The 17,746-nt window shown below is 42.1% G+C and overlaps 1 protein-coding gene across 1 annotated transcript in view; it reads left to right on the top strand.

Annotated features, from left to right (window-relative positions):
- The first annotated feature begins 1,098 nt into the window (after nt 1-1,098).
- The window catches only part of USP8 (ubiquitin specific peptidase 8), a 488,166-nt gene continuing 471,518 nt past the window's right edge, over nt 1,099-17,746 (top strand). Inside the window, exon 1 of the mRNA XM_069222544.1 lies at nt 1,099-1,404. Within this exon, the coding sequence (XP_069078645.1) occupies nt 1,301-1,404 (104 nt within the window). The 5' untranslated portion in view covers nt 1,099-1,300. The remainder of the gene's footprint in view (nt 1,405-17,746) is intronic.

Genomic DNA, 17,746 nt, shown 5'->3' with positions numbered 1-17,746 from the left:
TGAAAACGCACTGCAGGGTGCAGCTCATTTATTGGCTCTGGGTTCCTCGGGTTCTTGATGAACCTACAAACCCTATATATCCCCGCAACCAGAGGAGTCCAGCAGACGTAACGGTATATTGCTTTCGATAATCTGACATTGCAGGGAAAAGTTACAGAGTAAAAAGTAGAGAAAAATTGATGTTTTTTTCACCTCAATTTCAATATTTTTCTTTTTCAGCTGTTATTTTCTGTAGGAAACCCTTGTAGGATCTACACAAATGACCCCTTGCTGAATTCAGAATTTTGTCTACTTTTCAGAAATGTTTAGGTTTCTGGGATCCAGCATTGGTTTCATGACCATTCCTGTCACTGACTGGAAGGAGGCTGAAAGCACAAAAAATTGCACAAATGGGGTATGCCCCAGTAAAATGCCAAAATTGTGTTGAAAAATTGGGTTTTCGGATTCAAGTCTGCCTGTTCCTGAAAGCTGGGAAGCTGCTGAGTTTAGCACCGCAAACCCTTTGTTGATGCCATTTTCAGGGGAAAAACCACAAGCCTTCTTCTGCAGCCACTTTTTTTAAAAAAAACAAAATTTTCCCTGTATTTTGGCCAATTTCTTGGCCTCTTTCAGGGGAACCCACAAAGTCTGGGTACCTCCAGAATCCCTAGGATGTTGGAAAAAAAGGACGCAAATTTGGCTTGGTTAGCTTATGTGGACAAAAAGTTATGCGGGCCTAAGCGCGAACTGCCCCAAATAGGCAAAAAAAGGCCTGGCACAGGAGGGGGAAAAGGCCTGGCAGCGAAGTGGTTAAAACTCTAGCCTTACCAGCCTGCGAGCCGGTAAATCCGATTTCTCACGGAACTAGTCACTATCATTTCCGGGGCGCCAGGGGCTGTCTCTTCTGGGAGGCTGAGTCGAACACTTCCGGCATCCCTGAAGTGTTCGTTTGCGAGGCTGTACCTTCTCTTTCTAACCAATCGTAGGCTTCGAGGGTTAGTCCCGGCCACTCGGCGCCGCCTTCACCCGTCCCCAGTCTGCCAGTCACTAAAAGCTAGCATTTCCATTAGCTATCCCTGCTTTCTGTTTTCCCTGTTGTGTTTTTGGAGTCGGAAGTGCAAAAGAGGCAATAGGATTTTATAGATGGCTGTAAAAAGACCGTAGTGAGTCCAGCGTCCAGCAAACTCGCGACGTATTTGTCAGGCGCTCACTTGCATAGCAAATATTTTGATGGGGACTCTTGCTTAAATAAATACTTGTACGCTACAAGCTGATGTGAGGATCTGACGTTTGCTTGTAGAACTTTCCCTTGGAGGCCAACATGCCTGCTGTACTTCCAGCACCTAAGGATCTCTATTTATCCAGCTCCCTGGGAGATCTAAACAAGAAGGCAGAAGTGAAACTTGACAAACCAAGCACTAAAAAGTAAGGCCCCTTTTTTTCACTCTAACGTGTGTTTGACCGTTGAATAAAATTAAATCACCTATTTGTTCCATATTGGCTCGTGAATACGCGTGGAAGTGGGTAACAGCTGGCTTGACAACAAAGGTATTCCAATAAAAAAGGGACGTGCCAACAATGTTGCTGACATAACGGTGAAGGTAGTAATATATTTTACCAGTGATTTCTTTTTATATCCAACCAAGACAGATCAGTAAAGTTTAAGATATGTTTGTGTTCAGTGCTTTAAACTCTAAATATATTTGCCCCACACATCGTTGATCTTTCAGGCACAGTGAATTATTTTGGTTGATTTCTGGGTGCCTCAAGTGTAATCGTAGTTCATTGCAATCCCCCCTCTCCCAATATGTAAACCGTGTCGATTGAGTGATAGGATTCCTGAAGCAAAACAGGCAGGCATAGTAGGGGGACTAAATAATGCCATTGACGAAGGACTAGAAGGGCACACTTCCCTGTTATAAGGAAATTAAGGTGATTGTTTATTTTGAGCGAGTTCTGTGCCTTAGTGGGTTCTGTAGGGAGATAGTTGGAGATGTCAGATCAAGATGTGCTGATCGGGGAATACCTACATTTTCCTGTGTGAAGGGGGAGTAATTGAACGGTATGTGTGTGGAAAAAGACTACTAAAACGTCATTACGTTTCTAATGTTCAGAACCACTACTGCAGTCGTACTAGGGGATCTATCATTTTAAACGGAATCAACGCAATTTTAAATATCTCTGCATTCTGATAAGCGCAAGGCCAATCAATCAGGATTATTATAGATCGCTGCTAATCACCCCTTCGGGTCTCAAGGCGCTGGGCTACAGGATAAGTTTCTGGACAATATAAATTTGCTACTCCAACAAATGTATATAGACTTTCAAATATGGTCACATTTAAACTTGTATTTTTTGGGGGAAATTTTAAATTATAAACAAACAAGGCCGATTGGCATTGCCAGTGTTTGTTTATAGTAGTCCCAATGTCTGTCAAGATTGATGGTGTAGCATCCAGGTTTCTGCTATCATTTTCCTAGTGACCTCCAGGTGCTACATAAGTGCAGAAAACTGGTGTTGTTTAAACATGGCCCTGTTTCCATAGATGTACTACATTTGGAACTCAAGGAAATGATGAATCTACAGAAGGTGAAACAAAAAAGCTTATTTGGGTGGATCAAACACAGAAAGGGCTATTGACATTGTAAATGCATAACTGGACTTTTTTGTCACATTAATTGGTCAACCCTGCCACATATTTTGGTTCTTTCTGCCACATAATTTCAGTGGCCTAGCATATAACTAAAGGGCTAGTAGGCCTACTGGAATATGTTTTTTAAACAAGGCCCTTAAAACACATATTACTCCAAGGTGCAAAACATATTTACTTGACAGTTAATACAGGCGCCATTGCCCGCAGGGCAATTAATAAATAATTTTACTCTAAGAATGCATGACTACTGGAGCACTGTCCCTTTACTGCAGTCTGGGGAGGCAGACACAATGCCCATGATTTTTCACATGCTTGAGGAGAGCCATCTCACATGATATTAATGATCCTCAGTCTTGAAATGAAATAGTAGTTATAAAATATTTACCATTGTACAGCGTAATCACCTGCAAGCTCTCCTCGAGGTTAGTTGTATATATACTCGCACACACAGCTCAGGTCCACAGACTTATAGGTGTGTAGTTCATCTTGTCAGGTTTCTGCTTTGTATTTGAAGCTTGTATCACATTATAAAAATAAAAGTACAAGTCCCAGAATGTAAAGCAGAAACATAAAATAAATGAGCAAATCACTCATCGAATTATGGAGCTCTGCAACTCTACGAATACTACTCTAAGGGCTGGTTTCCAACTTTACAATTTTACAGTTGGAGTGCACTCTTAAATAGCAGTGTAGCATAGTTAAAACACAGCAAAGCCAGGATTTCAGCACCTCACCTGACTGTTTTCATCATAGACTGCAACTCCAGCTCATGAGCTGCGGTTGGGTGCCTGCACAGGGTTTGGGTGCATCCGCAATGCATAAATTTCAAAGGTATTTATTAAGTAGTTCGGTAAAGTTGTAATATTGCACTCAAATAGTTCATTATTCCTGGAGGCCCAATAAAACAAACCTCTTCAAAGCAGAAAGTAGCTTTAAAGAGCTATGCAGTAACATGGCTGCTGTATGTAAATGTTAAAGCACTATATACTGAGGCAATGTAATTTTAAAGCCATATCAGGTCTATATAATCCATATCCAGGCACTTCTGGCCCCTTCATCTCACTGTTTCCGCTGTTTTTTTTTACCATTTGTGACATTTTTCTGTTTAGAGGGCATCTAATGTAAACATTCAAAATAACCCTGGTGAATAAAGTTATTTCTGGAGAGAAAACTTACTTTTGTCTAGTGAAAGCTTGGAGTCATCATAAGATAGCACAGAGGGTCAATATGCCTGCTGCAAAGAACGTGTGCAAGGCAAATCACAAAGTGAATGTAATGTAAAAATGTCAAAATAACTTGGGCGATTAATGTTCTTTCTGGAGAAAAAACAGCTTTGTATTTCCACTTCCGGGTCAAATCTCAACTATGAACTCACTCAAGGTCCCTGCTATGTGTCCTGGTGACCCTCTGTTTAGTCCATGCGCCTTAAACCCTGCATCTGACTCCACAGGGACCTTATTTCACACACTGGACACAGTGACACCCGCCTAGAGCTTGTCCGGGCATGATGGCACATCAGGACCTGGAAAGAAGATGCTTTCCGATGTGCCTGGATGTGCTAGTGCTAATAAAAAACAAATATATAAATTATATAAAAAATATATAATATTTACCATGCGGTATCTGAGAAGGTAATCCAATAACCTACAGATCACATGAATAAAAGCCAAATGCAAAAATGAAATGACTCTTATTAGGTAACAGTTAAACAATGTAAGCAGGACTCCAATACTACAGATCGATTGAGGTGGGCGTGGTTAAAAGCCCACAATACTTACAACAGGTCAAAGCGCTTGCACGCCCGACCTAAAATAACTGTCCTAGGTCATCCTCCCACTGTGATTATACTGAACTCAATAAAAATGGGACATTTTGCACCAGGGATTGATAAATCTGGAAAATCCATCTCCAACATCAGCATCCAAGCACTAGCCAAGTCTTATCATTGCACCTCCAAGACATATTGTAGTTGCATAAATGTCTACCCCAAGTTAAAATTTGCAAGGGAGATCACATGTCCTCCTTTGCATTCATCCCATAGCTCCTGATATATCTTCACAGTGTAAAACCAAGCAAGATGGCAGAGGGAGACTGTTGGAAATGGCCCTTTTTGCAGGGTTATTCCCAAACTTTTTGCCTTCTTCCTCATATTTTTTTCGGATCTTTTTTTGCTGGTTTATTGTTTCTGCACACTTTACCACTACGGATCAGTGCTAAAGTGCAAGTGCTTCCTATGTAAATTGTATTGATGATTGGTTTATCCATGATTGGCATCTTTGATTTACTGGTAAGTCCCTAGTAAAGTGCATCAGAGGTGCCCATGGCCTGTAAATCAAATGCTACCAGTGGGCCCGCAGCACTGGTTGTGCCACCCACATGAGTAGCCCTGTGAACATGTCTGAGACCTGCCAATGCAGTGTCTGTCTGTGCAGTATTAAACTGCCAATTCGATCTAGCAAGTGTGCCTACTTGCCAGGCCCAAATCTTCCCTTTTACTACATGTAAGGCACCCCTAAGGTAGGCCCTAGGAAGCCCCATGGGCAGGGTCCAGTGTATTTAGAAGGTAGGACTGATGTGTTTTACATGTCCTAACATTGGAATACTGCCAAATTCGTTTTTCACTGTTGCAAGGCCTATCTGTCTCACAGGTTAACATCAGGGCTGCCTTTAAATAACATTTAAGTGCAGTTTCCCTTTGGGTGGGTCCAAACTGGAATGGCATGGCAAGCAAAACAACTGATGGATTAAACCCAGATCTGTGACTCGGGGTGAATGTTTGATTTGCTCTGCATTACGTCCATCTGTTTTTATTGCTTTTTTTGCCCCAAGTGGGAAGGGTATGCCCAGACGTGGGTCCTGTGCTTGCTATGCCACCAGATTCAAGCTAGTCTGGCTGATGAAGGGTGATACCCTGTAACTGGTCCTAGGATGCTTGTTTCTGGTCCAAGGAAGTCCTGGCCTGGCAGTTCGGGCTGGACTGTTGCCATGGGGAACAGGGTCAAGACTGATTTGCATATGGCTTGGTCCAAACTGGAATGGCATGGAACGCAAAAAAAATGATGGATTAAACCCAGATCTGTGACTGGGGGTGAACGTTTGATTTGCTCTGCATTCTGTCCATCATCTGTTGGTTTTGCACTTTAAAAAAGTGGGCATTTTCTTGCTTAAACCATTCTGTGCCTCTGCCTACTTGCATATTCCACGTCTTGGCCAGACTGACAGTTGGGCTGTTGTGAATTCCCTCTAGACAATGACACAAAGGGAGCTGGGGTGTAGCCTGTATATCCTGATGGGCCATCTGGGCTAGAGTGGAGTAGGGGTGGTCACTTACACCTGCAAGGGCTGTACCTGCCCTCACACAATGTAGTCTCCGAACCTCTGGTGTCTGTCCGGGGCCAAGCCTGGGCAAGGCATGAACTTGTCAACAACAGAGACTTTCCTTTGAAGTTTGCCTACTTCAGTAGTGGACCCAAAATCCCAGACTTTGACTCTTTCTGGATCAAGAGGAACCTCTGCCAAGGAGAAGAGCTGCCCCTTTTCTGTGTTACTTTGCTGGGTTGGCCTGCAGTTGCTGCTTCTGCCTTAAAAGAGAGCCAAGGGTGAACTTTGCTGTGTATCCTGCTTGAGAGAGTTCTCCAATGGTTTGGAGTAGAACTTGTCTCCTATAAGAAGTTTCAGGGACACCAAGGGCTTCAGTTTCACCTGCCTACAGCACTGGGAACTGTGTGTTTTGTGCTATTCAGGAAGAAAAACCATTGTGATGCCGCCAGTGATGCCACTGGCTTGCACCGTGACCTGCCGACGTCGCACGGAGCCGCACCGCCCTGCTTCACACCGCAACCCTGGTCTCAACGATGCTGCCACCTGACGCTGCTACTGAGCTGCTGCTTGCACCGTAACCTGTGGGCCCCCGCACTCTGGCATTGCCTTGCTCACAGCGCAGTCTGGGTATCCCCGATGCCGCTGCTCCTGCTGACACTGGTGCCGCTGCCTGTACTGTCCTGTGGACACCGCTCGTGGGGTATATGAAGCACCGCCCCGCACCTCCGACGCCAGCACCATCGACTCCAGTGTCGTCACCAGGCGTCCCTGTCTGCACCGCGACCAGTGGACACTGCACTGCACTGCAACGGTCCCTCGCGTACTGTTGACTTGGCCCTACCGACGACAGCACTTCAGCAACAATGACGCCGCTGCCTGCACCGTGACCTGATGACACCACATGTCGTACTGGCCCGCTTCACACAGCAGCCCTGGTCTCACCAACGCCACTGGACACGTCACCCAGCCACCACCTGCACAGTGGCCTGTGTGCATCGCACGTCACATCGTCCCACTTCTCACCGATGCCATCCACGCCAGCGCTCCTGACTTCATCAGCCCAGAGTTTGATCTGCAATGCGTGTGACTTCAAGGGCCGGACAATCCCTGCACCGACCTCCGGAACAGACGCCAGAAATGCCGCTCTCAGGATCTCATCACAAGGATCACAACTCCCTACAATTCCAGGGTACTGTTTGCGGCACCGTAGCTGGCCCGCGACGCCGCGGCCGGTATGAACTGTTTGATTTGTTGTTCACTACGCCGTGATAGCCCCGGATGGAGCTATCGACTTCAAGGAACTGTATTTTTAAGTTAAGTCTTGCAAAATTAATTTCTTTATTACTGTATGTTGGATTATATCGTATTTGGTGGTGTTTTATATAGATACATATTGGCTATTTTTCTAAAACTGGTGTGGTGTCCTTTTGTAGTGTTTTCACTGTATCACTGTGTGTTCTGTGCAAATGCTTTACACATTTCTTCTGAGATAAGCCTGACTGCTCGTGTCAAGCTACCAAAGGGGTGAGTAGGGGTTATCTGAGTGGGTATCTCACTTGTCTTGACTGGAGTGAGGGTCCCTACTTGGACAGGGTGCAAAACGACTGCCAAATAGAGACCCCATTTCTAACACAGACAAATCTGTTTTCTGTCATAAAGGTGTTTCTTGTATCACTTTATCTCTCCATTTTATCCAGCCTTGGCCTTTGAACCAACAATTCAGAGCTATTTCCAGCCTTTGCCTTTGAACCAACAATTCAGAGCTATTTCAGTATGGTCGGAAATAAGGTAAGGTATCAAAAAAACATACAGATAATCTTTCAGATTAGAGCCCTAAAATAAGTCCAGTTCCAGGTGAAGGACAGTGTCTTCTATTTACAATGGTCATGTGGACTGCCGAGTGATACAGGACACATATCCACTTTCCCCTAATCCTCATTATAGACTGAATTCAACAGCTCCTTGCTCGCACGTAAGATGCTGCGCAAGCAATTGGGTATTTGAAACACAAGTGAGAGAATCTCATAGGGATATTCATAGAAGTATGTAAATCATTTTAGAATGTGTGTCCATTTTAAATATGTCTCTGTCTAGTTTCCCTTGCTATAAAGAATAGAGCAGGTAAAGCACAGTGTACCCACACTTGGACCCAAGATTTGTTATAAATAACCTTGATGTAAGGTAGAAAATTTGAGCCAAGATCAATCTTGTGTAAAACTTGATAAAGAAAGCCCCATTTTAACAGAGTGAAGGATCTTTTTGGATGTCCATCAGCATCAACGCGTTGGGCAATAAAACTAATGTGTACGGTCTGTAGCCATTTCTACATGTTTAATGCATTTTCTTATACCTCTGCCTGTTTTGGTCAGGTTGAACCAAAGAAGTAATGGCTTTGGTGAGCCTATTTGGAAGCACCTTGGCAATAATTTCGCCTGATAAGGACGAGCAGATGATAGGATGCACATCACCAGGATGTTTTCCTGGTTTTGGTAGGACTGCCAGAGTTGTGCCCAAAGGTCCTACAGTTGGAAGCCCATTGGCCTTCTGATTAGGAGTTCACATGGAGAACCCCAGTAAACATAGTCAATAAATAGAGGACCTGGAGAGGGATCAGTCTTTTGAAGAAATGTGGATGAAGCCCATTTAGGCCAGGTGTTTTCTCCAATTGCATACTGGTTATAACCCCGGTGAGCCAAAAAGACACTTCTGTACAAATCCAGGGCCTCAGCTGTCTGCTCCTCATATTGCCTGTACAGCCAGCTCGCGGATCATAGGGACATAGTTCCACACTGAACATATGGAAAGCATATAACTGCCAATTATGGTCAGAGGATGCTTTGCCCATTTCCAGTGCCCCAGGTACTAATTCCTCAGAAGAATCTTGGAGTGCTGCTATTGCCCTAAAGGTAGTAGAGTGCTTGTCAGATAGTCCTCCATCTCATAAATACGCTGCTGAGATGCCGTTCAAGTCAGGCAATATCCAGGGCCATATGCATCAGCTGACTTAAACTAACAAAGCAGTGAACCATTCTCCGTGAAAGTAAAATCTCACTCTATAGCACTGATGCTAGTCTGTTGGTTAGTTTTGTATTTATTTATTTTTATTGCAGTCTCTAAGTTAGTTATCACAAGTTCAGTCCTGGTGAAGAACTAATAATCCAATCACCCAAAATATGTCAGTGGCTGTAATGAAGAAGTAATCCAGCTGTAATAATAATAAATGAGATGTTTATGAAATAATTGAAGACCCTGTCAGCAGCCTGCTATAAATGCCATTCAGACAGTGTTCTCATGTGACCCAGAAGTATTAAGCTGCCTGTCTATTACTGCATTCAAGTAACACCCAAAGACCGTCGTTCCAACCTTCCCCCAGATAATACTAATCAACCAGGCTCTAAATTTACTTAGTGTATCTTGTGTCAGGAGTGGTGGGGCATAAATGTTAAGGAATGTCTAAGAACGGCCTTCCAGTTTGCCACCACCTAAATATATCTCCCTTACCTGGTTTCATCATTCTCCTTAAAAGGAAAATATTTCAGGATCAAGATAACCACTCCCTGCACCCATTAGTGAAGTTTAGAGTGTTACACCTGGGTATATCCTGCAGTTCGAGGTCACCAGGGGAATGCCCCCTAGCAAATCTGGACATGTAACTGAGCCTATTTACATTTACGATATAGTATTTAGTGGTACCATCTGAGTGTGCCATAGTTACCAGTAATCAAAATAATGAATTCTGTATAATCATGTTTTGTACCTGCCCTGTTGAAATAAAAAAAAAAAGCACAACAACTAAACCAATAAATGATAACCCCTCCCTTGCTATTCTTCATAATGCAATATTCAAACCGAAACATAGGGAACTCCCGTAGGTGCCCATTGTGATAAATTTTACAGCTAACTAGAGAAACATTTTATTCATGTAAAGATTATAATCCCAGTGCCTTCATTAAAATCAGAAGGCACATCATCCACGTACTTCATGGGTGAAGTCCCCCTCCAACCCAAAAAGATCTCACAACAGTAACGTTAAGTTGACTACAAGCCCCTCTCTCCACAAAGACATGAGGCCAGCCCGTAACCTGCAGTTGCATGGGCTTTCAGGTCCCCTGAGCGGACCCCACCATTGAAAAACAGAAGAAAGGAAAAGAGAAGAACGTATATGAATGAAGCCTCAGGGATAACCCGATTGGCTAGTGGAGTCATGGTGCAGGAAACAATCTGGGCCAGACCTGCTGTCACGGGAGCTGGCAGCCCGCTCAAGCTGTCCCCATGTACGTCCATTCACCAAAATACCAGAATTTGCAAAAGTGACGTCACGCATACTTGACCTTAACAACATCACAGGAAGTGACTTTATGACCTTTGACCCTCAATCTTCCTAGGACAGTGTTTCCGAAACTGTGGGTCATAAGCAGAGTTTTTGGGTGGGTTGTAAAAGACCAAGCAATAAGTGCCTTTAAAATCTGTATTTATCATTGTCACATTTGCTGCACTTCAAAGACAGAGGTCAAAAGTCAAGCTATATCTTCTAACAAATTGTTGCTTATGTTTTTTAAACACGGGGATTAGTGTTTATAAATCCCTCTCACTTTGCAGTCAGAGAAAGAAAAGTAAAGTGAACTTTGTGACAAGCCTTCTTGGTACAGGGAGTATCAAAATGAAAAGCACTAGTAAGTTATTTTTGTAACATACACCAAAATGTAAATATATTTATGTGAACTACACACACTCAGCAGTTAGGGAAGCAAAAAAAAAAATAGAAGCACTTTTTTGTAATTTTGAAATGTGATGGAAACAAAGATTTTAATAGGTTTACCACAAAGCAAGATACTTTACTTAGTAATGCACAAATGATCAACATTCCCTGAGACACGTTTTCCACACATCATTTCTGTGCAGTACAGATTTATCAATAAAACTGTATGTTTATCCAGATGTAGTGTCCATTTCAATGGAAAATGTGCTGTCGGTAAATGACGGTGCGTTGGCACACAATGCTTTAGGTACACTAAAAATCACCTGCCTCACGTTCATTAAAGCTAGGTGGGTTGAAAAATGTTGTCGTTCCTATTAAATGGGTTGTGGGTCCAAAAAGTTTGGGGAACACTCTCCTAGGAAGTAAAGTAACATGACCTTAACCCTGATGACATCACATAACTGACATTTATACCCACTGAGGCTAATCTAAGTGGTCCACACCTCCTTGGTAACCCATACCCCTTCTAAAAATACAGGGCATTTAGAAAGAGAATGTTGGACCTTCCTGGAGTGTATGTAACTGACATTGCCGATGTTTACTAATGGACGTACAACTCATATAATAGAAGAACATAGACGCACAGTATAGCACTAGGAATATACATTTTTTATGACACAAAGTGTCACAATATAATAGTTCCCCTACTGTATACTGCAATGAGAAATGTGTTAATACATCATAGGTAGAGAAAATAAGAGACTTAAAAAACAAAGTAGTAGTTATGTTTTAATAGATGTATTCCATATATTGATTGTGAACATATTTTTGATTTAGGTTGTTCCTTACTATTAATATATTTTGATTTAAGATGGGGGGGGGGATGTCTCTGACTTTTTCTGTGATAGCTAATAATGTCCAATGAAAATTACCCTGAGTTACTAATATTAGTCATGCAACAGTGACCACCTTACCCAAGGTTGTCAACAGAGATCACATCAGTGCATTAGGCAGGTTTCCAGCAGTAACGTACAAAGCGCTTTGACAATTTAAAATGGCTACACGTGGGTATTACTAAAAAGCCATAGCTGCAGTCCACCTAGCACCACGGTATATATGTTTTAAATATCTCTAACTCAAATAAAAGCTTTAAGTGGATTTTGAAATTTCAACCATTGTTCTCCAAACTCCAGTTTATGAGTTCTGAAAATACGCACATTTTCATCTTTAATATATTCTTTTTAATTTTGTGTAACCTATTAATAATAATCATAATTCAAGCAAACAAAAGCCTGTATATTAGTAGGGTGGGATGCACAGAGGAGAGCTATTTTCAGGTGTCTCACGAGCTTCTCGTTGGCGACATCCGATTTAAGATAATTGGCAAGGATCTATCACATGTTTGAAGCACAGAGGTGAAGGTTCTATTCAGGCACATCATTGTTCTTGTATCACAATAATGAAACATGGCAACAACTTGTTTAAAAGGTTTTAGGTTTTTTTTTAAAATTGGATCAGAAGAGTGCATACTACACGGTTTAATTTTTTAAGTCTTCAAAACCTAACATTTAATGCCCCTGTCCCAGCAATTGAGCCTGAAATCTTCTAGGGAAGGTTATGTGGGGGGGATTGGGATCAGGAGGGTAGTCTCTCCCAGGAAGAAAATTTGGAAGTGCATTATGAAGCATAGTTTTCATATAAATATGCTAAAATGCCACAGGCTATGAGAAAGCACATATTTAAGTCTTTCTTCATGTGCCAAGCCATTTTAACCTGACACTCCCCAAGAATTGACCCTATTTTTTTTTCATAATATGCTAGCGCTACTCCCATTTTCCAAAAATGGCCTCCATTGTGTCCTGTTCAGCATATTGTCATGGATGCTCCCTATTTGCCATGGGTACCCTTTAGTTACAAATTTCATACAATATGCTGCTACCAGAAAATTGCTATAAGTGCCATTCATAAACAATGGGAGACTCTTATGTCAAAAATCTCTAGTATATTTGTGCCAGTATTGTGTCACGATTGCTCCTCTCCTATATACCAAGGATGTCTTCATTTTGCCAAAACCACCTTCCGTGTGCTAGAGCCAGCATTTTGCTACTCGTACCCCTACCCCAATAATTTCCTCTAGGTATGCCAGCTCCAGAAGTTTTCTACACGTGCCCCTATGCTAATATTTACGTTCAGTATGCCAGCATTCTGTCATGGGTATCCCAGTATACCAACTATAACCTCTAGTTTGCCCTCATTTCGTCACAGTTTCCTGTCATGTGAATAACCACCTGCAGTATGCCAGTCTCACTCATGCTCACCTATATTCACTATCACTCATTCATGCTGACCCACATACTTCCGCGTTTTTGCAGGGACTCCTTCTCTTACTCATACTCTGCTACACTTAGGGTCACATTTATTTAAAAAAAAATAGTGCAATGTAGCTCAGCAATCAAAGTTGCTAAGCTGGTTGTACTAGGGAAAGAGAGCGTTGCAGAGTTATATCTCTGAATATATGACACTAGTGTTGTCCTCACCAGTGCTGTTTCACAAGCAGTCGGCCTAGCAATTCATACACATTCCTATGCACCATGGCGCAAAGGTATTATGTATAGCATAGGTTTTGTGCTTGAATGGTAGTCTGCCAGTACAAAATACTAGGGCAAGACAAACTTAAAATCTTTTCACGCATTGGATGTGTGCTGTATAGTGCAACACACATGTAAAGAGTAAAAAGTTAGAGATTAAAACATTTCTCCAACTTAACACCTGCCTAAATATTGTATTATTTTTTGGTGCAACGCCCTGGCTATTATTTTTAGTAGGTAGGTCTTTGAGTTAAAATCCTGGGTTGTAGCCTGGAAATGTCCATATAACATGTCCCTGTTACTTCAGGGCTACTTTTTAGTATACAAAAATGCACAGGAAAGTAAATAGTTTATAATTTCTTCGTGTCACTTTGCGTGACTGTGCACTGGCAACATCCTTGATAAATCTTCCAGGGGTGTGGAATTGAACAACATCTCTACTTTTCCATGGGCAAGATTCTTCATATACCTTCTTGTCCATTAAAAAACAAAAAAACACTTGTTCCTTTGTGCCTTGCAATGCGGCGTCAAATTATGGCAGCAATCTCATTATATAAGAGCTCTGACAGTAGCCTCTCTGATTATGCCAGGGCTGATACTATAGCAGGGCTTGAATACTAGCAGTTCCCTTCTCATGCTGATTTTCCGCAGATCTACATACTTTGGCTAGGGGTAGCGGGGAGCAACAGTTCCAGAGCTGAAATGCCCTTTTGAGTCTGTGCAACCCTAAAAACTTGCATGGTATAGAGGTTTTTACCAGATCTTCACAAGGTCATAAATTTACTCTTGAGAAGGGCTGAAGGAAAAACTTATTTCCGGACTGGGGGGAAAAAAAAGAGGTTGGAGGGAAAGTAAGCTTGTAAACGCTAAGCAGATTTTAGCATGAGCAGATCTACACATGCAAGTCTAATTGGGCTAAAATGCAATTCACAAATATTTTCTGTGAGTACAGTTTCCTGGCCTACCTACGTAAATTCTTGTCAATTCATGAAAGCTGTAAATGTGCAGTAATGCATAGAGATATACCACAGGTGGACCTTTGTAACTTTATGAAAGAATTGGGCTCCTTTTTAGGTCTGGTGCTAACCAGAACATTTTTGTTTTTATTAAAAATCTATATTATCTATCCATCTCATTGCAAGTGACAGCATTCTGCTCCTTCAGAAGGAGCATATCTGCCACAAAGTAGTTTCTTTCGGTGCCATGGACTACTGTGGCAATGTGTGCTTTTTAGAGCAAAGTATTGTTTTGCTTTTAGCCATTTGTTTTTTTGTTAGGTCGTGCCTAGGCAGTGTGTATGCGCTGCCTGCAAAAACATGCTTTATTCACTCTATGGGCTTTTAACCGCACCCACTATTGCCATTCGTTCTTTGTTGTGCCATTCAGAAATGCTGGGTTTTCATTGGTGCATTGGTTCTGATTCTCCTACCTTTGGGTGCTTGGTTCACGCCCAGGTAATTTTATTAATTGTTTTTTTGCGTTGTCCATCCCAACATGTCCACACTTCCTCCTGGTCGGGCGTTGCAACGCATGGTTACCAGAGGGCTCTACAGCTTCGCACATCACTTACTCTCCCCGTGCTGGCCCCCTCACCCCTCCCACAACCCTGCTTGTTTGGATAGCGCAGAGTCTGCCATTAGAATGGCCTCATAGTGTATTGACTCTTTGATTAAGCTCTTTTCCTAGTTGCGGTCTTGCATCATGTAGGCAAAATAAGGTGTTTATGTTTAAAAATAAAAGTGAATTGTTTCCGAAGCCCTAGGCTAAAACCAAAAACTACTGTTGCACGGTGATGTACATCCCCTCTTCAGTATATTGGGAATATTAATTTGTCTGAAGCCGCCCGACGGTAAAAATACATTTCTCAAAAGGGACGTTTGCATTTCCACATCTGCAGGGCTAACTGTTATTGGAAATGCATGGGCTCTTTGAAGGCCAAATCTTGCCTTTAAAGTCCGGGTTAGACTTGTGCCCTTGATTCATTGTGGTGTGAGCACACTGGCATGAAGACAACATCCCATGGCAAGAAGTGAGCAGGGCAGGAATGCAAGTGTTGTCTGTCTCCAGTGGAGACTTTCAATTTTTCAAGGTATTTGATAGCCTTGGGCAGAGAGATGAGCTCCAGACTCCTAGGGAGACAGATACTGTGGAGTGATGTTTCACCCAGCAGGCCCTTCCATTTGGATGAGCTTGTCTGCCCATTTGTTTGATGGGTAGGGAGTGTTGGAGTGGCACCAGAAATTCAATCTAGAGATTGAAACATTTGCAAAATGCAAATATATATTTTTAAACCTTGTTGTCTGTGTATTTGCCATTGATGGAGATATCGATGGCATATATTAAGGAAGCTATTAATTTCCATCCTAGTTTCTAGCCTTTTATACTTAAGTCTAAGAGGACTTTGGATACAGCAGACTTGATTTTCCTATAGTATGCTTGCCTGCAGCTCATGACATTTACCTAGCTTAAAAGTTCTGTGCAACTAACAGCGGGCAGATGCCAACATAACATCCTTATGTTTGGGTGACCCTTCAAGGGGGGGGGGGGTCACCAGCTGTTGCACAGTGTCAGCTGTGGTATGTTTCATCTGTTAATGTAATGTACTGCATGGCTAAATACTTATAAGGTCCCAAAGGCGAGACATATTGGCTTTCCCAATGCTTGTTATAAAGGTGAGGGCTTGGCAGCTCCACAGCAATACATTTTTACAAAAACCATGTCAAAACAAGACACACATTGACAAAGCAAAAGCTTGACCACCAGCGTCAAACCTATTGGCCATGCCAATCCTTGTTTATTTTCATGTTTCCCAATATGAATATTTTTGGAAATATTAGCATTTATCAAACACAATTTTCTGAATGTTATTAAAAGAAATGATATCTAACATTTAACAGTAGTTTAGCAAAATGTTTGTTTTGTAGTTTTATTTTTTCCCTAGAACATTTTATTTTGAATGCAAAGAATCCTCAATCTTGCTTTCAAGCTTCTGATTAGATGCAAATATTATGCATCTAATCAGAGAGCATTCTGGGAGCATTATACATTGCCTAATATTGTTAAGCTTTTCAAATGTGTGTGTACACATTTTTATACTGGAACTATCGTCAGTAGTGCAATCTTTGCTTATAGCATTTCCTAACGGCGTTTGCTCTAAATAATAAAGGCTTTGCATTAATGAACCATAAATACAAGTTTGAAACAACATTAACACATGGATGCAAATCTTACCTTAATTTCAGATATTGCCCTTTTATGTTGCCTTGCTTAAAACTAAGAGGAAACGATGCCAAGGAATGCAGCACTTTTAGTCTGAGTAATTAATTTATTAAAGCACTTCCCACATATCAAATAAAAGCTCACCAAAATATGAACATAAGCATTTAACTTCAATGCAGTGAAACACGTGTATATGCCAAAATACACCAGTTACACAATGATAGGCAGAAAATGTGCAATACATCAATAGTGAATATATGCAGTGAAAATATTTATAGTTAAGCTAAATAATTAAGAATTAAAATGCATCATCATAGGGGTTGAATCCATCATCCTTGCCAGCATCAAGCCGAGGAACCCTGAACGGCTGAAGTAAGAGCACGTCCCTAAAATTAGACCCTGAACAGTGCGTCCACGTTCAGGCGATCTCCTCTGTCTCCTTGCCATCTTATAAACCTTAAACAATGCAAGAGGAAGACTCTAGTAAAAGAACTGGCCAGGCCCCAATGCACATTCCTGAGACAGAGATGTACCTTTCCCAGAGGAAAACATTCTCATCCTGGGACACTCCTATCGTAGCTGCATCCCCCAGCATATGTTCTGTCAGGGTATGACCCTGCTCTGGTGAGACAAGACATGACAAAATAAACATCCAAACTTGTCCTTGAATGCAAACAATATGTCCTGGGCTTCCGGCTATAGGAGTTCCACACCCCTGTCTTCCCTCCATCTCAGTATTTTTCCCTACTGTCACTCAATCTCACTTTCACGCACACATACGGACGCACGCTCACACATGTGGAAGCATACACAAACATGCTTTCACCTCACCTGCATGCACACAACATACGATTAAAAGAATGTTATTTTATGTACTACAGCCGAATTCAAACTTCAAACAGACAGCTGTATTTAGACACCAAAGAATCCATGTATGGGTGACAGAGACAGCCCTGTTCCAGCTCCTGCTATTTTATTTTGTATTATGCTAATAGTGAATGAAACACTATTATTCACTGTTGGCATAATGAAAATGGGCCTAAAAGGAGGATGGAGCCCAGCACCAAAAAGCGTGAGCTTCTCCAGTGTTCTTTGCACTGATCTTTCCACCTCCGAGGCCGGGGCGCAAGGGGCAAAATTACGTCTATGGCTGCCCACCTCATCAAGGCCAGATGGGAAACTACTAGATTTGCCCCTTCTTTTTTCTGTGCTGCTTATCCTTCGGCGTAGCCTCTTCAAAGCTGGTTTGAGACCCAGACTGAGACTGTGGGCGTGTTTACTATTAAG

The sequence above is a fragment of the Pleurodeles waltl genome, chromosome 3_1, assembly GCF_031143425.1.
Source record: "Pleurodeles waltl isolate 20211129_DDA chromosome 3_1, aPleWal1.hap1.20221129, whole genome shotgun sequence".
Taxonomy (NCBI): Eukaryota; Metazoa; Chordata; class Amphibia; order Caudata; family Salamandridae; genus Pleurodeles; species Pleurodeles waltl.
This window is presented reverse-complemented; position numbering and strand designations above follow the sequence as displayed.